The 21805-nt window shown below is 42.8% G+C and overlaps 1 protein-coding gene across 6 annotated transcripts in view; it reads right to left on the reverse strand.

The window, feature by feature from the left end:
- Ubr5 (ubiquitin protein ligase E3 component n-recognin 5) overlaps positions 1-21805 on the reverse strand; it is a 107629-nt gene that overhangs the window by 66981 nt on the left and 18843 nt on the right. For all 6 annotated transcript variants that reach the window (XM_050163398.1, XM_050163378.1, XM_050163388.1 and 3 more), the window contains exons 2-8: positions 8782-8826; positions 8092-8173; positions 7726-7802; positions 6604-6723; positions 2013-2202; positions 1703-1862; positions 1014-1163 (exon numbers count right to left, since the gene is read on the reverse strand). In XM_050163398.1, coding sequence (XP_050019355.1) covers positions 1014-1163; positions 1703-1862; positions 2013-2202; positions 6604-6723; positions 7726-7802; positions 8092-8173; positions 8782-8826 — 824 coding nt within the window. The remainder of the gene's footprint in view (positions 1-1013; positions 1164-1702; positions 1863-2012; positions 2203-6603; positions 6724-7725; positions 7803-8091; positions 8174-8781; positions 8827-21805) is intronic.

Consider the following 21805-nt stretch of genomic DNA (forward strand, 5'->3'; position numbering starts at 1 on the left):
AACCTTTTCAGGATTTTAATAATAAAGATTAGAGACAATACATAGCTGAACCACATCAACTGTTGCGTAAGGCTAGGCATGTCACACAAGGCAAACCACTTGCCCAGCATGTGACAAGCTTTGGCTTCAATTTCCCAACACCACTAAAACAACAAAAACTGCCACACTGCCCAAGTCAACAGTGGTTAGTACAGCTACTTCATGATTCAAACAAAAATATCTACACAGAATGAACTTAACAAACAGATATTTAGGAGTTGCTAATGTCAGAAAATATGTGTTTTGGAATTCAACACACGGCCCTGTTAAAGAGGTAAAGTCTGCGCTGCGACATGTGTCCATGTGAGAGATGACAGCCACAGTCGACAGTCAGAAACCAGTATCTGCAGAGCAAGGCCATCCTTAACAGAGCACGGCATCTTTTTCACTTCACTAATTATTGTAATTTTGGCTTATTTTGTCTATTATTTAAATCAAGCAGTTTTGAACTCTGGAAAGCAAAAAAAAAAAATTTCCCTGAGTAATAAGGTAAGATAAAGTAGCTCCGAACCTGCACTACACACCTTTAGAGGTTTTAAACAGCATGTTAATAAGGCAAATGTGTCTGTCCGTTTAGTACCAGTCAGTCCTGCTCATTTTCATTTTCACTCGTACATCTGCTCAGCATTTAAAATGAACATTACTGTGTTGTTTTTAATCAACAAACTAAGGAGATTTTTTTTCTGAATGCTGCATGTCACTGTAAACTAGAATTCTGCTTTCAGTTAGATCAAAATCTATCTTACTAGGTAAAAATATACTTAGGCAAGTCATAGCCCTTGGTTTATTTTATACAATAAAATCCTCTCTAAAATTCTATCATGGCACTCCAAAATAGTTTTAAAGCCAAGGCTCTCAGGCAACTGAATGCAGTGACTTCACCCTACTATCACATCTGAGCTCAGATACAGGCGAATTTACCACTGTCTTTCCACACAGCCAACCCACAAATCAAGAAATAAATGCAAAATTACCTCGAGATGAGCCTAGCCTAGAAAGTGATGAACGGCGAAAAGAAGGGTAACCAAAATAGCTAATGTCCTCAGAAAACATGGCATCCGCATCAATAATGACACTTGGGTGGGCGGAGTGAATGTCAGCATCAAGAAGAGACATAAGATCTTCTACAAATAAAAACAAACAAATATAAATTAAGACGCTATAGATAATGTATCTGTAGACCACTAAAGATCTCTAAAAATTAAAATACATTAAAATCAGAGACTGTTTTCACTGCAGGATCTAAAAAATAAAATTAACATTATGAACACAGATCTTAAGAACTAGAAAAGATGTATAATTGCTGCAGGCTCTATTTAGTAAATTAAAGACCACTGTTAAGATACTTAATGATGCAGTAAAAACAAAATACACACAAAATATAAATGCAGTTCAGTAAGTACTAATGTTCAGTAATGACATTTAAAAACAACAACATCCATATATCAGGCAGGGATAAATCCATGCAATATAAACATTTGTTAATTAGGATCAAGCACAAATCCAATGGATGGTTATAAAGGAACTTTATAATCAAAGAGCACAGCAAGAGCTATCCACCACCTTCCAAAAGACAGACATAGTCGGCAGTTAGCCCTTAAAATTCTAGTGGGCAGCCAGAGCAGCAGCGGGGCAGGAGAAAAGTGTGAGAGGAGGCACCGACCTCCAGGAAGGTAGGATTCACTGGCCGTGTCGTCCCCATCGTCTCCATCTTCATCGTCTCGGCTGAGTAAATTATTTACAGCAAGGTTTACATCAAGGTTTGTCCGCTGAAGTTCTCGAATAATGACACTTCTGGATTTGCCTTGTAAGACAACCTGGGCCTAAAATTAACAAGGGACAGTGCTGTGTTTTCTATTATTACTAAAGTCAGCTTTCTAAACCAGTAAAGAAAAAGTCCCATTTTCCAACTCTTCAGGGTTAGGCCCTCACCTCCCCCTCTTGCCTTTGTAGGAAAGGTTCTGCCGGCATACCTGTGAAATCAGCTCCTCGGGGATGACAGATGCTGGGATAACTGGCTGGGGCTGGCTGCCCAGGAGCCCAGACCCCCGATCCCGTCCTGTGCGGATGACTCGAGTCTGTCTCCGGGAATCGCGAGCTCCAGCAGATGACCTCCCAGAGGAGCCTCCTCCACTCCCGCCCACTCCAGAACTCCAGCGGCTCCTGCACATGGGATGATTTGTGAACTTACAATCTTCAACTCAAAGATATAAAGCTGAGTCATTGTTGTATGTTAGCTATTTAGTTAAAATTTGGGAATAAACTATAAAATAACTGTCTAATTTTATAACACATAAATATAAATCTACTTTTAAACAATAAATACAACATCCTTTCCACCTTTGTTCAAGACCTGCATACAGAGGCAGGCATGGCAGTGTTTCCCTATGACTCAGGAGATAGAGAAGTCCAGCTTGGGCTACATACTGTGACCTTACCCAAAACAAAAGGGGTAGGGGCATGTCTGGGGACTTAGTTAAGCCCATGAATAAACAGCAGAGTCCCCAGATTTTCTTAGCCAGCCAGCCTAGCTAGTAGGTGAGTCCCAATTCAGTGCCCTGCTGCAGGAACTACAGGAGAGTGACCATTAATACACACACAGAGGGATGCGCACACACCCACATCCATACCACAAACACCCACATATACGTGCAAAAAGTGGGAGAAACATACCAAGATTCGAAAAAATATATTAAGCAGAGTAACTTTATGTCACAGTCACCTGTGAGAGTGTCAAATGTCTTAACCTAATTCCTAATTTCATCTAAAAATGTCCAGTTTGGTTAATAATCTTTGTGATCAATGAGCACAAAAGAAAGGAATTGCTATTTCTACCAAGTAATTTCTGCCACTTTCCCTTAAGCAGGCACTAGGAACCTGATGGGATAGACTGAGCTCACACATGTTCATCTCACACGTGTCACAGACTAAAACCGTCAAGAGGTATAAAAATGAACGCCAAGACAGAGGACCAGGAAAGAAAGTCCGCCTACAAAGGGATCTGTGTGTTTGCCTCTGGCACCAGGAGCTTCAGTTCACTGTAACGGTGTCAGCTGACGTGGGAAGCTCTGCTCAGGAACCCCTGCACTGAGGTGAGTCACCCACGACTCCAACTGTGGCTACAGGGATTGCCCACTCCATCTAACCTATCAGAATCCAAACTGAATATCTGCCCCATACCCTCATTTCTCCTAAACGTGCTTTAGACAAAGATTAATGCTATGCTAAGCACAGAGCACCGGGTAACAAGACAGTAAGTACTGAATGTCTAATTCCTTTTATCGATAATAGTTACAATTTTCTTAAATATTAAACTAAAACATAATGGAAAAGCGTGACTCTGCTCTGTAAAATTACTTATCAAATCAATGCTACAATTCTAACCCAGCCATACAGCACTCAAGAGTACACAAAAGGGCTGAAAATCACAAAGTGTGCCCATAGCTTCACGCCAAGTGTAGTCCAGATAATTTGTAAACTATATTTTAAAGTACATATTTTTGTTTGTTTAAAGAAAAAGAGTCTGAGAAACTTCCCCCTTAAGAAAAATGGAAAGAAAAATAAATATCACAGAATCCTACATTGCATGCTGGAAGTAAAATACCACATTAGATAAAACCGAGTATTAAAGAACTCAACAATAAGAGTGCTTCCTGTGCAAGCATGCAGAGCTGAGTTCAGAACCCAGCCTACATAAAAAGCTGGGTATGGTCCTATGTACAACCGTCAACCCAGGGATACATGGGAAGAGGCAGGGCAACCACTGGGACTCCGTGGCTGCTAGCCTGGATGAACATATGGGCTCCATGTTCTGGAAAGAGACCCTGCCTCAAAGGAGTAAGGCAGAGAAAGGAGACAGCTGACAATCTCCTGTCTGGGCATATGCACAGGTGCAAGCACCAGCATACACGTGCTCACACACCACGTGTGATCCTCCACACCCTCAAACATCCGGTTTGTCAGAGTCCTGCTATGTACCACCTTTCCTACCTGGCCAGCTTCAACCTACAATTTCCAAGTATCTGCTTCACTTTTCAATCCAAAACCCATAGTAAATGATTAGTTCAGACGAAATCCGCAAGGACTGTAGAGTCCAAGCCAATGAAAGGCAGCTTATAGCCCACCTATGTATTAAATGACAACAGCAAAGACTTTTGACAGCCACAGCTCCTTTTTGAGCCTCACTATTAAGTAAGTTAACAAGTTAATTATAACTCTCTTCTCCCAGATAAATGAACTCTTACTTCCAACCTGGTTCAAAGTGAATTAAGAAAAACAATAGGAGATTTTTGAAACATCTCACGATATATACATTAAGTAATTATTAATGGGAGAAAACAGCAAGGCAGTCTTTAGTCCAAACTGCTAAACACAAAAACCAAAGGAAAAAAGGTCTTAAGATGAGCAGTGAAAATAAACGACCACCTCTCAGATATCCTGCTGACAGGGAAAAGAAACAGCGTGATTATCCCAAAGTCTTTCGAAGACACACTGAAATGGAAACCGTTCAGCTCAAAGTGAGCTAGCCAGATCTCTAGGGAAGAGAGGACAGGGTGCAGGGGACACTCTCGCTCCTACTCCACCATATCCTACTCAATGCTTGTGGCTAATGATTCACAAATGCCATACATTCCAAACTCTAAAGCATGTGTTAACGAATGGATGAATAGGGAGAGAGCAAATCTTCTGAAAAGCACATGCATACTTCACTGGCAAAGTTTGGCTTACAGAGTAACCTGTCACAATCTCACATTCCCATTGACAGACCAGGTCTCTGCAAACCTGATGAAATGAGGCATGTGAATGCCGCTTTGCCACACCGACCAGCAGCTCAATATGGTGAGGTGTCAGGGGTCAAGCAGGGAATGGTAAGGAAGAGTGGTCAACTGAGGGTCAGCTCAAACACGAGCAATTTTCTCTGCATTTCAAGTCTTAAAACTAGTCACAGTTCTCTTTGGAGGTTTGATCCAAAGTCAAATGTGCTAGTCTATATTACTGTATCTGGGGCATGTTTCATTGGTAAATTCATAAAATTCCACCACTCTATTTGTCATTCTGTCATAGATATTATAACTACCTTAAACAGTTAAGAGCATTTAAATCAGGCAGACAATCTGAGCAACATAATTATCAATACACATCAGCAAGCTTGTGAGCAAGTGCATGCACACACACACACACACACACACACACACACACCAAATATAATAATATAAGTAATATAAGCCACTGGGCAGAAAGACATAAAAAAGAAATTTAAAGGAGGGAAAGAAACTAATCAGAGAGAGTTCTTCCTTATAGTTAAATATAAAAAAAAAAAAGATGGAATTTTAAACTGCTAGCCAATGCTACAGTAACAACTAACACAGGCAATCATCAAGGTATTAAAATCGATGTGCAGAAGCTTGAGGAGAAATCAGACAGTCACATACTTGAAAATGGTTTCTGGTTTTGGTTTTAAAGTCCATGTGAATGACTAAGGGGGAAGAGTGTTTGTACCAGGGGCATCATTTTCGCCCAACAGCCAGAAGTAACCTCAGCCAGCCCAGACCTGTGAGACCTATCAATATCCCATGCCACTGACATGGGAAGGGAAGGACTGGGCTTCAAATGGAGTGAAAGGAGAAGCAGATCCAGACACCGTGCACTGTAACAAGCTCCTTAACCGCATCCGGGGCTAAGAAAACAGAAGGGCTAAGGAGCTGCCCTCACCAAGAGACTAAAGAAGCATGGCACCCAAATCCTACAGGGATCGCTACTGAATCCTCCTCCAGAGAAAGGCACAGCTGAGAAAATGGGGATAAGCTGTGGACCAAACAATCTTTTTTTTTTCTTTTTTGAGACGGGGTTTCTCTGTCGTTTTGGAGCCTGTCCTGGAACTAGCTCTTGTAGACTAGGCTGGTCTCGAACTCACAGAGATCCACCTGCCGCTGCCTCCCAAGTGCTGGGATTAAAAGCGTGCGCCACCACCGCCCAGCTACCAAACAATCTTAAGTCCTTGGTTCAGAACTCTGCCCAAGAGCTGATGTGGGGAAGCTAGGTGGGAGGGTCCTGCTTGCTCTGCAGCCCAGACTGACCTCCAATCCCAGACCCTCCTTGCCTTGGCCTCTCAAGCTCTGGAGCTGTGAGGGCTTTAAAAACAAATTATTTCAGAAGTAAAAATAAATTAAAAACCTAAGATTAGGAATAAATGCCACTATAAAAGTGAAAACAAAACAAGATAAGCAAACTGTTTCTGTGAGGGTCACACCTAACTAGCTAGGTTTTGGGGGTCAACAGAGGGGTTCTGAGGACTACTCAACCCCACTGTAAGTAACAAACAAGGAGCCACCAGTGGGAAGCAGAGCTCAGCCATGCCAATAGACTTGCCATGCAGAATCTCAACTCAACGAAGAAATGTTTGTTGTTTGACATGTACTACATGTACTACAGATAATAGGGTTAATTTCCTAAATAACTGTATTCTTCCAGATTTAATAAATGAAATCATTTTGCTCTTGTATTATTTTCAGAATTCTTCAGCACGCATTATGTGAATAGGGCTAGCAACTGGACACAACTTACCCCAGAGTGTTGCCTGCCAGCCTGCCCAGAGTCTCAGAACCAGAGAGAAACCATGGGGAGTCACTTGTCCTGCCAGGCCTAGAAGTCCTCCCTGCCCCCGAGCTGCTATTCAGTTTTGACCTAGGAAAAATCAAGAGATGAACCTTCATAACACAGCCCAGGTTGCTGGGAAGATACCTCCAGGCTTCCCCGCAGGAACCTCCTGTACAGTGTCTGCCTGCCCGACAGGTACTCCTACCCAAATCCTGCCAGGTAGGTATGCTGGCTACTCCTACTAAAATGTGTGCCAGATGGCAGCTGCCCAACACTCACATTCCTTCCTCGTAGAACCAGTTGTCAATTTTCAAATGGAAATGAGTACTAAATAGTAAATATTCTTTACATTTTAAAATCAACCATGTTTTTCTTAGAAATGGTCAAATAGGAGCCGTATCTTGGGAAGCATCCTTTATTACACTATAATTTTTAAAGACCGAAATCTGGGGGGCTGGAGAGATGGCTCAGTGGTTAAGAGCATTGCCTGCTCTTCCAAAGGTCCTGAGTTCAATTCCCAGCAACCACATGGTGGCTCACAACCATCTATAATGAGGTCTGGTGCCCTCTTCTGGCCTGAAGGCATACACACAGACAGAATATTGTATAAATAAATAAATATTTAAAAAAAAAAAAAAGACCGAAATCTGAAGGGAAAGAAAACTTGACAGCTTTCAAAGTGAGTTCCTTCATTTGTACCCAGCGATAAACATGACATATGGTCATTTTAGTCAGCCAGGCACACCAGCACGCATGCACCTGTACTACCTTCTACTTGGGAAGCCAGGGCAATAGGCATCTTGAGCATGATTCAAGACCAGCTTCGAATGTGGTACAAGGCCTGGGCCATCTCCTACCCCAGCAGATCATTTTTCCTGTCATGCCTTTTTTTTTTTTTTTTAAATCGTTTGAGGATAATCAAGATCAGAAATGGGTTTTCTGAAATATTGTAATTAAATACAAAATACAAGACAGGGATGTAGCTCTGTAGTAAAGTGCTTATTTATGATATACTATTCTCTAGGTTTGATCCTCAACACCATAAACACACACGCATTTGCACGTATGCAAAAAAAAAAAAAGTCTTACCCATCATTATTATCAGGTTTACCCAATTCCAGTCTGTCTGGTTGGACTGAAAAACCAATCCTACAAATTCTGCCATCCTAAAAGAAAAGAAAATATATAAAATTCTAAAAGACATTAAAGTTTCAAACTTACTCAGTAATCAGATTCTGCCTTCCATGACTGTCAGCTCAGAGGAAAGGAAGCCCCTCCCTCCAGAGGAAGCCCACATCTGGGCAGAGGACCACAAAGGCACAAAAGCCCGGGAACAGTACAGCCTGCCGGGCTGCAGGGTCAGCACTGCCCAGTCCTCCTCCATACCTACTGTTTCCTTGACTAAGGGAAGCATGAAGGCACAGGTGACTTCACTGCTTCACTTTCATTCCTCACCTCAAGAAGAAAGGCAGCATGATTCGGTCCCACAACACACTGCTCAATGGTAGCCTGCTCCAGGACATTCAAAGGCGGGTGGCTAGGAAGAAGGAAAAAAAACATGCAAGTGAAATTGTTCTAAATTGAAAACAAAAAGAACTAATTCCTAAACACCCACCATAGTCACTGCAGTTGGGTAGTAAGCCAAACCGTTTACAAATCAGCGTTAATGGAAACTGTAACTAACTTAATGAAAAGATGTGGTGGCACAGCCTTTAATCCTATCATCTCTGCCTGTGAGTTCAAGGCCAGCCTGATCTACACATCAAATTCAAAGACAGACAGCCAGGGCTACATCACAAACAAAGATTCTTAATCTAATCTAATTACTTTTATAAAATTTATTTTATGTGCATTGGTGTGAGGGAGTCAGATCCCCTGGAACTGAGGTTAGACAGTTGTGAGCTGCCATGTGGGTACTGGGAATTGAACCTGTGTCCTCTGGAAGAGCAGCCGGTGCTCCTAACCACTGAGCCCAGTCCTCTAATCTAAATCTTAATCTAATAAAACCATAATAACCACATTAGACTACGGTACAAAAAAATGGACCCTTTTCCTAATAAAAGGCTACAGTTCCATGGTAGGACAACTGCTTAGCACATCCAACCACGAAAAATTGCTAAACTTAAAACATTTTAAAATTCTTACCTGTTCAAATTGTACTTGTTCAGCTTCTCTGAAACTTCCCGCAACCTTGAAAAACAAACACCAAGTGTTAATAAAGTCTGGTACTGGTCCTGCATAAACAAGATGGCTCTGACAAACCTGCACCAGTCCCGGGACACACAGAGCAATCACAAGCAGGTGCTGCAATCCTTCCCCTTCCTAACCATCCACAGCTCCACTATGACCATGCCAACCCCATTCCTAACCATCCACAGCTCCAGTGTTACCATGCCAACCCTGTCCCTAACCATCCACGTCTCCAATATGACCATGCCAACCCTGTCCCAACCATCCACATCTCCAGTATGACCATGCCAACCCTGTCCCTAACCATCCACAGCTCCAGTGTTACCATGCTAACCCCGTTTCCCGACAGGGACAAGGAGGCTTCTAGAGTTTTCATAACTGACATCAGCAGCAAAGCTGGTCCCTGAGCAAATGCCTAATGGAAAACTCATTTATAAATCAGGTGTAGTGGAGCGCACCTTTCGGTGAAGCGGGCAGATCTCTGTGGGTTTGAGGCCAGCCCCATGACTGCGAGGCCGCCAGAACTCCCTACCTTGCTGACATGGGATGAGGGCTGTCTAAGAAAGCACACAGACATCATGAAATGAAAATAACTGGGAAGCACAAAATTCTGTCGAGTTTAGCACAACGGTGTCTTCCCAAAGCCTGGTCTCAGTTCTCATGGCCTGTGACAAGAGGCTGAATGGCACACCGCGGTATCTGTACAGGACAACACCTCCATTTCTAAAGGAATGTTGCTGTACATGCTTAGAAAAAACTCTGGGCTAGGTAGGTGGCTCCGTGGGTAAAGTAATTGCCATACAATCACCAGGACCTGAGTCTGGATCCCCAGACCCCACATAAAAGCCAGACTTGGCAGTGTACACCTTTAATCCCAGTGCTGGGGGGTGGGGAACAGGGAGTACAGGGACAGATGAAGCCTAGGAGTTCACTCATCAGCCAAATGTAGGAGAAACCAAGAGCCCACGTTCAATAAAAAAACCAATCAAAAAATATGGAGAGGCCAGGAAGTGACACGCTCCTTTAATTCCAGTACTTGGAAGGCAGAGGCAGGAGGATCTGTTAATCTAAGGTCTAACTGGTTTACAGAAGATTCCAGGACAGCCAGGAGAACATAGAGATTGTCTCCAAACACACATGCACACAGCATATGAGGAGCTAACATGAGCTTCTGGTGTGCATACAGATGCACAATCCTCACAGGGCTACATAAGAGAGATAATAACTTGTGCTGTACATTATAATTTGCCTGTTTCCCTCAAAGACACAGTCCGGAATTAATACAAAATGTTATCAGCCTAAGGGAGTAATTTTATAATGTACAATATAACCAAACAGAAATGTTCAAGAACTCATCTCTCCAATTGTTACCTACATAACTGTCCAATCTTTTAAAACTTTCTTAGAAATAATTTTTATATAGATAAACTGAGAATTTCAGAAACACTATGAAAAAACAACAGGTCATAAATCAATAGAAGATCTATGAAACTGCTGATCTCTCAAAGTAAGGAGGAAATCAAACTTTAACCACTTGTACAAGCTTAGGGTTTAAAAAGCTTCCAGAAGAGGCTGAAGAGATGGCTTGAAGAGATAGCCTCTCTCCCAGAGGACCTGCACGGTGCTCACAGCCACCCTATGCCTTCCCTACCTCACGCCATGTGTACTCTCTACAGGCATACACAAACACAGGCAAGTACTCAAGACAATAAGATAGGGAATTATGTGAAAGGTTTTTATATTAAAATAAAAGCCTACAGAGGTTGTTGCACCTGTGGGTAATGTTCTAATTGCTGCAGTGAGTGACTAAGTTAGATGGAGGAGTCTGTCAACCTAGCCTGCAAGTGCAGAGTGGCCGACTGACTACTGGAACACACCGTTATCAAGCATGCACAATAACTGAGAAACAACCAAGGCATACCTGGTGGTTAAATTTTTCTGTTGGTGCTTTCATTTAAAACAAACAAACAAACAAAAAACAAATACTTACTGGTGAATTCTTTCTCACTACCAAAATTGTGGGTGCAATTTGTGCCATCACCCCTAAAATAATCCATCTCATTTTCCCAGCCCAGTGGTGCATTTACTTTCTTTCTTTAACAGTATGTCCCCTCAGTTCCAGGAGGGCAAGCTTTCCCCCTCAACTCCAGTTTGCTCAATTAGAAGGCACATTCTGTTTCAAACAAGATTAAATACAAGAATGGAATTCAGAACTCTGAGGAGGCTAACTAGAAGATGAAGGCCAAATAGACAGAGCTGCGCTCCAGAGTGGCAGCAGCCTTCAGGAGACCTGATTGTACCAGACCCACCTTCACACAGACTTCCCCCACACCACAGCCATAACACACAGAAAGACACATTTGTTCACTAGCACAGGAAACCAACTCTTTTCATTACCATGTCTTTTTCATTAGTTCAAAGTATACAAACCAGCAGAGTGGGTCAAAACTTCTTTCAAAATTGGACAATAACGAAAATTTAAAATTAAATGTGTCAGTGATTTTAAACAGTATTTCAGGTAGATGCTTATGGGACTAAACTTAGCTTTGAGGATGTCAAAATGCCAGAAAATAATAAGCACATAAACTCAAGAGCAAATTACAGACTACCAAAGACATAAAAAAAAATGGCTCCTGGTATCAGTTAAATTCTTTAATCTTAAAATTCACATTTTAAAACGGCCAGTGAAGCCGGGGCATGGTGGTGCACACCTATAACCCCAGCACTCTGGAGATAGACAAATAAATCTTTGTAAACTCACTGGATTGGATTACAGTGAGTGCCAGGACAGTCAGAGACTGTGAGACCTTGTCTCAAAATACAAACAAAGATGGCCAGTGAGACAGTTCAGAGGGAAGGGAGGGCAATTGCTACAGAAGCCTGATGCCCTGAGTTATCCCCAGCACCAACACAAAACCAAACAACACCAACTCCAAAGTTGTCCTGACTTCCACACACATGCCTTAGCATGTAACCTGGACAAAAAAGGACAGGTCTCCACAGTCCAGTATAGTAGCACATGCTGGCAATTCCAGCCCCCAGGAGGCAGAGACAGGAGGCTCAAAACCAGCTTGAGACCAAACTAACCTGCATAGAGTTCCGGTGCAGCCAGAGGTGCAAAACACAACAAATGAAAGACTTGGTGTTTTTTTAACCAGTAATTAAAGCTAGGTGAAGTATGGCTATGTTCTCAACACTCTCAGGAAGCCAGCCTGAAATACAGACTGAGTGCCAGGACACCCTGCGTACATAAAAAGATCCCAATTCAAAGGGAAAAGGGGGTTAGGAACCCATAATTAATGTCCTAGGTTCACCTGACATGCACACCAATTTGTGGAAGTAACACCAAGTGCACACACAAGCCTGAGGGCTTCCCCCAGCTCGTCCACGCAGGTTTCATCTATGTGAGGAAGGACCATTAGTCAGTCCTGGGCCTTTTCAGGCTCGGAATTCTTACAAATGCATAAAAAAGCAAATGTATCGGTGTATTAAATACATGCAATGTCAATGAAAAGCAGCGTTTACGGGGGCCATGCAACGACTCAGCAGGTAAAGGAACATGCTAAGCTTGATGACCTGAACTGGATACCCAAAGCTCACACATGGAAGAACGCCAGTTCCTTCCAGCTAATCCTCTGGCCTCCACAGGAATGCCATGACATGTGTGCACACACACAATAAATATTTTTTAACGAATCGAATAGCATCTAATATATCAAAATCATACTGATCTGAAAAATTTCATATACAAATAAGTTTTACATAATCACCTAGAATCTTCCTCCAATTATCAACTTAATTCATTAACTCAATCCTAAAACATACATAACATGACAAGGAAACCTTCAGCACAGAGTGGGCTCTGCTTAGGAGCATCTGCCTCTCTTTGCGGCCAAGCGCAGATCACAGGACAGCACACCCACCCAGCAGACCCACTAAAACTGCTAGTGCACCAGCTTCCAATGCTTAAGGACACAAGCTAGACTTCTCACAGCAACAAAACAAAAGCAACATTTCTTTCTTAAAAAGCCAAATTTCACTCACAACTAAATATCTTAAGCCTCAACTTAGTAGCAGACTTAACAGTAAGCCTGTGAGGTGGCGATGACACACAAAAAATGTGGAGGCGTGATGTTGATCTCTTCTCTCCATACAGTACATGACACACGGACAAACATATCCACGCATGCATGTTCACAGTTTATTAAATCAAGCAAATAAATAATGAAAAATACACAAATGCAAAAAAATAATAATAATTGCCCATCCTTCTCATGAACAATCACAGAAATCAACCAGAACCTCCTGGCTATGTACTTTCAAAATGCTTTTCAAAGGCCAGGCACGGGGACACACTCCTTTAATCCCAGCACCAGGCTTGAGAACACATCCCTAATCCCAGCACCAGGGAGACAGAGGCAGGCAGATCTTAGAGTTGAAGCCAGCCAGGTCTAGATTACCAACTTCCAAGGCAGACAGTCAAGAAAAGCGGGTGGGCGTGTCGAGCAACTGAGCTCGTATACTGTAGCAGTGAGCAGAGTGCCCTTCGCTGCTTCCAGTTTGGAGACAGCCCACACAGAAAGACCACCCCTGCCCCAAGAAAGGCCCATTTCCTCAGTGGTGTGTGTACTGATCAAAGTGCTCGGTAACAGGCCTGTCCACATTTTCTCTCTTTAAATTCATCTGACATCATTCTAACCCTTTTACCTCCTTGCCTACCCAAAGAGAACCATGCTCAGTAGCAAACATCCGACATTACTCTCCAATGACCGCAAGTCACACAAATGAGGGCTTTCAGAGAAACTTCCATGCCACCCTTTGAATCACTGTTCCCAACTAGGACTTAAACTTGCTCTAACACTTAGGAAGATGGCAAGTGCCAGCCTATCAGACTTTCCCTTTACCGAGCAAATGATAAGACACTCACCCTAGATGCATTCAAGATGGAAAAGCAGCTTCTAGTACTGTAAATACTAGTACTGTATGGTGCATGTTTCTAAAATGCCAGTCTTTGTCTTCTAAAATGGTTTCCAACTGAAACTTTAAAGATTTCTACAAAATTAAAATGACAAAATTTGGGTTATAAAAACCTTCTACAAACTGGGCAGTGGTGGGACACGCCTTTAATCCCAGCACTCGGGAGGCAGAGGCAGGCGGATCTCTGTGAGTTCCAGCCGGGTCTACAGAGCTAGTTCCAGGACAGGCTCCATAGCTAGAGAAACCCGGTTGGGGGGGGGGGGCACCTTCTACAGCCTACAATAGAGAAATCAGTTCTTTCCAGAATCTAATTTCTATGGTTAGATATTCCTATTTAATGGTTCAGATTTAATGTCAGAGATAATATAAAATGAGACACAAATCCCACACAACTGTGCATTTGAAAGACAGATGCCCCTGGGAGAGTGAGCTAAAAACACACAAAAATGAGTCATTTTCTTTTAAACTGAAAATCAACCTTGCTATTTTTGGCTCCACTCAAGACAGGAAAAGGGAAGAAGACTCATGCCAGACGACAAGATGAGATTTGGTAGAAAAGGACAAAGATGTGGCCTTTTTACACATTAATTTTTGATAGCTTTGTAAATCCTGATTCATCTCACTTCTTTATTTTCCCCTCCCTGACAGGGTCAGAGCAGCTCTGGATGTTCTTCTCACTATGTAGACCAGAGTGGCCTGGAATTTGCAAAGATGCACGCACCTCTGCCTCCAGAGTGCTGACATTAAAGCTGTGTGCCTCCGCTCTCAGCTTCACCTCATTTTAAACAGTAAACTATACTTTTTATTCCTACACAGGAACCAAAGCATGTCAACAGCACAAGGTAGTTCAGCCGCCCAGCCCTGCACAGAGCAACACTGGCTTTCCTCGCACAAGCCCATCCAGTCCGAATACCGACAACCTGCCAACTGCAGGTTGTGTACTCAAATCCTTCCAGGTCTGGTGTGAACTCTTATGGAAAGTCTCACAACTGACACTTCACAACATACTCTGACCCCTGACACAAACATAAACAGAAATAAAGTATGGTAACAAAACCCAACTACTCAGTAGTACTAAGATACCTAGGAGACTGCACACCTGACCACAGTCAGAGCTGAAGAAGAGCTGAGGAAGAACCACAGGCTGGCTTCTTGCTGCCCTGGCTAAGCTGTCAGTGTTATGAGGGAAGACAGCAAAGAGAGTGCTCCGCTGCACACCATCCTGTCCACTACCCCCCCCCACACACACACACACACGGGCTTGCTTTAACCTCACAGATCTGAAACAGCTTCTTGTCTGTTAAGTGGAAATTTAACCATCTGTCTGAAAGAGGTGCTTACAGAAGGATTAGAAGTGATTTTCTTACATATATTGGAGAGCCAATCACTCAAACATTCAACAGACAGCAGCTATTATCAATGCTGTAAACTCCTATTTTTCATCCTTGGAGTGTGTGCTATGTTGCAGCTTCTAATCTGCCCCAGTCTAACCTGAACCAGTGCCAAGCTAATAGTCTGGTCGGCAGGAATCTGAGGAGCCAAGGAATGGTCAGAATGAGGATCCTGGAGACAGAAAGCTGCGCTACTCAGTAACCCTCCGTCCTTACGCTTAGACTCTCTTCTCAGGAAGAGTGGGTTTGTGTTTGGTTGGTTGGTTCCCCCACATAATGTTTCTGATCCTAGCTCTTCAGAAGCAGACTATAACCCACAGCCTTAGCTTGCCACAGTTCTTCAGATTACACTCAATAACTATTTTTTCCAAACACTCCCCCAGCCTAGCAGAGCAACTGTACCCCCAGAGTCGTCTGTAACGACTACTGGAAACCACCCACCTCAACTCCACACTAAGCCAAGCACTGTCCTAAGCCCCGTGTACCTCCTGCCTGTTTCCTCCACAGCCCACCTCACTGGTACTCACACCATTAACTCCCAAGTCCTCAACAGCAGACACACTGAACATGTTTACTGGCCACATGCTGATCCATGCCCCGGCCCTACACCCTACATGATTTCAAATTAGTGAAGACCTAGCTTGTTGCTTTATTTCTTTTTCAAAAACAATTTTAAAGCTTATTAATTTTATTTTATGTATGAGTGTTTTGTCTAAGTGTATGTCAGTGTACCACATGCACGCCTGGTGCCTAGGAAGGCCAGAAAAGGACAGGTAATAAATCCCCTAGAACTAGAGCCGATGGTTGTGAGCCATCCTGAAGACGCTGAGAATCACACCAAAATCCGTTGGAACACCAGCATAAGTCCTTAACCACTGAACTCTCCAGCCCAACCTATCCCCTCATCAATAATAATTTAAAACACTCCTTAGGGGTACAGAGAGACAGCCCAATGGGTAACAACACTCGGCAAACATGAGTTTAAATCCTCAGCAGTCACAGAGAGCCAAGCAGAGCAACATATGCCTGCTAATTCATGTAGGACAGACAGACACAAGTGGATGCTGGGAGTCTGCTGACCAACAAACAGTTTAGCCAGCACACTTCAGGCTCAGTGAGAGACCCACCCAGTCTTAGAGAAGTAAAGTGGGAGGCTATACCCTACCACACATCTTAGAACCAAAGGAACGGTAACCTGCAAGGTAACACTTTGGAGGATACAAGCTAGTTCAGCTGCTGCTGCAACAGCACAAGAAAATGCTCAGTACTGCTTCACAGGATGAGAAACGCTCAGTCTCGTCCACTCAGGGGTCAGTCTCTCCTCCCACAATCTGGACTGTTCTTAGGGAAATGAGCCAAAGGGACCAAAGTGGAAGCAGGAAAAGGGAAAGAGAGCTCATTCAGACACAAGTCCCAGGTAAACACACACCTAGACTACTGCGTACAGATGTCTGCTTCAGTGACCTGATCTGATAGCAGAGCTTTCCACCGTGAACTGCATGCACTGTCACAGGACACTTTCTGGTGGCAATAAATACATTATATTCTAGCTTCTAAACTGAACGAAATTATGAGCATTTGCAATAAAAATTACACACATCAAGCTCCATTGGTTTCTTGAGGCTCAAGAAATGCTCAGCAGTTAAGAGCACTTACTGCGGAGACCACCGCCTGCCCATTTACACTGGATTTCATCCCACAGGACCACACTGCCAGCTCAAAACTTTAAGCAGCCAAAGTGATTCTAACATTAACTAGGTCAAGGACTGGCTGCTCTGAACCATCATAAACATACAAAGAATTCTCTGAAACATTCATGAGCATAAAAGCCCGTGTAGAGCAATTATGAGCATGCTTCATCTCAAGAAACTGGTGTAGTCTCGGTCCTCAAAAACTCAGTCCACAGCCTTACTAAAGCTTCTTCTGGGGGCTGGAGAGATGGTTCAGTGGTTAAGAGCTTTGCCTGTTCTTCCAAAGGTTCTGAGTTCAATTCCCAGCAACCACATGTGCTCATAACCATCTTTAATGAGATTTGGTGCCCTCTTCTGGCCTGCAGGGATACATGTAGGCAGAACACTGAATACATAATAAATAAATAAATAAATCTTTTTAAAAAGGAGGGGATATGGCTAAGAAAAGAGGGGGAGTGTATGAAACACAGTAGAAGAAAACAGTGTGGGTGGGGAGATCCTGGAGAGACGGCTCAGTCGTTGAGAATACTGGCTGCTCCTCCAGAGGACCCAGGTTCAGTTCCCAGAACCCACATGGCAGCTCACAACTGTCTGTACATGTAAGCTCTGACACCCTCACACAGACATGCATGCAGGCAAAACACTGGTGCACATTTTAAAAAAAACTTTAAAAATATTTATTTATTTTATTTATTTATTATGTATACAATATTCTTTCTNCTGGCGCCCTCTTCTGGCCTTCAGGCATACAGACAGAATATTGTATACATAATAAATAGATAGATAGATAGATAGATAGATAGATAGATAGATAGATAGATAGATAGATAGATAAAAAGACTGACAACAGCAATCTGATTAACCCTGCCCAATTCTTTGTTCCCCATTCTGAACCTGAACAGGTTGCAGTCTATTGAGATCTTAGGAAGCTAGAGACACTCATTTAAGAGTTGGGCGACCAAGTCTTCTCCAGATCTCTACCCCAGAACCATGGAGGAATACACAGACCAGACTTCCTCGGAAAGAACGATGACAACCATCATACTTATATTCTCTTCAGCTAAACAAAAATGCCCACTTTTCCCATCATTTAATCAATTGAACAGCACCCTATCCCCAGGACCTCACTATGTAGCTCTGGTTGTCCTGTACCTCACTATGTAGACCAGGCTAGCCTCAAACTCACAGATCGACCTGCCTCTCTCTGCCTCCCACCATGCCCAGCCTATACAGATCTTTTTAAAGTAGTCAACATGAACAACAACACCCAACCTAAAGTTGTATTATTTTAGAATATTAAATATTTATAAAGCAAGATCATTCTTTTTTAAGACAATGCCTCAGACATCAAGGATGTCTTTGAATTCCTGTTGCTGCTCCCTCCTCCCCCACATGCTGGGATTAGGGGTATGTGCCACAAATGCAGCTCCAGCTGCATTCTTTAAACCAAAATAATATTGCAGCAGACAGATCTTAGGCAGATCTTTTTCAGTTAAAATCAACCTGCCTTTATGAAGACCGCAAGGTATTTCTGTAAGTTTCCCTTCTCTAACATAAGTGGTTCTTGTTGGGCATCTTTTCCCACTAAAAAGGGCTACACAGCCAGGCAACTGGGGGTGCACGCCTTTAATCCTCTGCCTCAGGAGACAGAGGCAGGCAGAGCTCTCGGGAGTTGGAGGACCAGCCTGTCTACAAAGCAAGTTCTACTAGGACAGCCTGGGCTGCACAGAGAAACCATGTCTTAAAAGAAAAAAAAAGAAAAAGAAAAAGAAAAGAAAAGAAAAAAGAAAAGAACCATTCAAGCAAGCTTATACTCAAACCACCAGGAACCTTCTTAACAAACCCCTAATGCAGAAAGCCTTCCTTCCATTAGTATAATCCAGCATACAGAGCACATCAAGAAACTTAACTGGACCAGAAATAGACCCCACACACACACACTAACACTTAGAGAATTCTAAGATTTGATGTCGTTTATGTAAATCAATCAACCCACCCATCTTCCTGTAATCAAATCATTATTATTTTGGAATAAGAATCTCTCCTCAGAAGGCTAAGCAAATTTGAAAATAAAATACAAGCAGATGATTGAAAAAACTGTAAAAAGAAATATCAATGTATTTATTTCATAGATGTCAATCTCATTAACGGGAGGAGGGCAGAGGACAGCCGAGGGGCCACACTGTCTTTACTTCCTGAAGTAGACGTGAATCACAAAGCTCAAGGCGATACCACAGAAGAAGTCCAGCACTCTCAACAGTGGAGAAAACATGACAACACCTGCCCACCCGACACAGAAGAAAACGAAGTACTTCAGTAAAGGGTACTTAGACAAAATGTAAGCCTTGACTGCAATTCTTTTCAGCTTAAAGACTGGGGGCTCCCAAAATTCCATCTTGAGCACAAAGAGTGCATTTTTAAATGCTACCAAGCCTGTGCATACGAAGATGTTCCTTCCAGGAGGAAAATGTAGGGTTACTGGGCTAAAGAAGCTCCAAATCTCTTTGAAGACAACACCATGGCCAAGACCAACATGTATGCATAGGCAGACATTACCAGCAAGGACAACAAAAAAAAGCTGAAAGGGGTCACTTTATAAAAAAAAGAAAAAAATTAATCACAGTAGGGTATGAGTATTTTGGGTGAAAAGAATAAATTCTATCTTCAAGACTGTGCTAGTTTTATGTGTTTATCACCACTACCTCCAAAAAACTCACTAAAATAGTAACATGAATTGTAAAGCTGTAAGAGAAAGCAAAGGAGTTAGAAAATTCAAGACATTTGAAACAGGACAGTAGGTGCTGTAACCCAGCTTTGAAAGAAAAACAATAATTCAGACTCACCAAGTTCCCAACAGTGATCATGGCCTTATCTACAAAGGAGTAGAAAAATTAAAGACAGTATTTGCATTCAAAATGTATACCTTATTACCAGATGCACTGGAAAGGCTGAGGGAGAAAGATCAAGTTCAAGGCCAGCCTGAGTTACACAGAGTCTATCTCAAAAATCCTATGCAACTTCAAATACCTCTATTTTAAACGTTACTGAAGCAGGGCAAATGGCTCAGTGGTCTAAAAACAACTTGATGGTCTTCCACAGGAGTTCAGTTCTCGGCATCTACTGTGGCTAGCTCAAGATTATTTCACCCTCTCTGGCCTCCCAGGCACCCAAACACATGGGGCATACATTCAGAAATACACATAAACAAATTAAAACCCTAATAAAATGCTACTGAACATTAGGAATTCTCACGGAATTGTCTTAAAAGCCCAAATTATGGCATGCGTAAAATTCTCACAGGGTATTTTTATGTAAATTGTATTGGACTTATTAAAGTAGCCTCTAAATTTAAAAAAATCTGAATTGGAGCTGTAGAGATAGAGATGGCTGAGCAGTTAAGAGCACTGGCTGCTCTTCCAGAGGACCGCATGGTGCTCACACCTCTACCTTCAGTCCCAGGGGATCCCAGCACACTTCTGGCCTCCCATAGGCACCAGGCACACAAGCGGTACACAGATAAACATAGAGGTAAAACATTCATGTGGAAAATTAAAACACTTTTAAATCTAAATTATATAGCTCAATAGACACACAAGGCCCACAACTCCAGGGGCAGTGGGTCCATGAAGCCATGAGAAGTCCTAAATGCTTTCAGAGAAAGGAGGGCTTCCAGGCAGACAAATACAGCACCCAGAATGGAGAAGATGGGAATTCGCTTATGGCTGTGAATTAAGGAGAGGACAGGGAGGAAGCAAAGGTCAGCACACACAGACATGCACTCACTTCTCCAGAGGCCTGCTGACCTTGCAGTCTACTTGAAACAAATCTAAAGAACTCCCTGCCTCAGCCTTACTTCTCTTACTCGTCTACTCATTAGCTTAGCAAGACGCTATAAAGGAGACAACAGACAGATGCTAACCACAATATACCAATCTTAAAAGCCTGGCCTTTAAGCTAAATCAGTTTTGATCTGAAACACTCAGAGGAATGGCTTAGTCCTTTCTCACATACCAAAAGCTAATAGTTATCTACATGTATCTACACAAATACACTTTCAAATAATTTTTTAAATTTTTATTTCATGAATATGGGTATTCTGCCTGTATATGTCTGTGCACTACTTGTGTGTCTGGTGCCACAGAGGCCAGAAGAAGGCACCAAATCCCATGGACCTGGAATTATGGATGCTTGTGAGCTGCCAAGTAGGTGCTGGGAATTGAACTGGGGTCCTCAGGAAAAGCCACTCCCAGTGCCCGTGAGTCTGGTCTGTGGGAGAGGGTTACCAGCAAGCATCTTCTCCTAAACTATCTGACTAAACTATCAGAACACTCTTTTAGGCAAAGCTACGGGTGCTGTCCATCTTTTTATGGAGAGGGGGAAACATCACAGAACCTCATACATGATGGGCAAGTTCTCTAAGCACTGGATTCCCCTGCCCTGCTTCTAATCAACTCTAAAGCCAGCAGGTGCCCTCCTTCTTTCCCATACTGGAGAGCTACATTTGTTACAAAGTATCAACCTACTGTACTGGACAGTTTTATGTCAACTTGACAAAAGGTAGTCATCAGAAGAGAGACCCTTAACTGAGAAGACAGCTCCATAAGATCAGGCTGTGAGGCATTTTCTTAATTAGTGATTCATGTGGAAGAACTCAGCCCACTGTGGGTGGTGCAGACCCTGGACAGGTGGTTCTGGGTTCTGTAAGAAAGCCGGCTGAGCAAGCCATAGGAGCAAGTCAGTAACCAGCACCCATCCATGGCCTCTGCATCAGCTTCTGCTCCAGGTCCCCGCCCTGACTGCTGTTGACGATGAACTGTTATACACACAGAAGAGAAGGAACAAACCCTCTCCTCCACAACTGCTTTTTTCATCACAGGAGTAGAAACCCTGACTAGGACACCTACCCAAAGACATGCCTGG

The sequence above is a fragment of the Alexandromys fortis genome, unplaced genomic scaffold, assembly GCF_014885135.2.
Source record: "Alexandromys fortis isolate MF-2015 unplaced genomic scaffold, M_Fortis_MF-2015_v1.1 scaffold_17, whole genome shotgun sequence".
In the NCBI taxonomy this organism is placed as follows: Eukaryota; Metazoa; Chordata; class Mammalia; order Rodentia; family Cricetidae; genus Alexandromys; species Alexandromys fortis.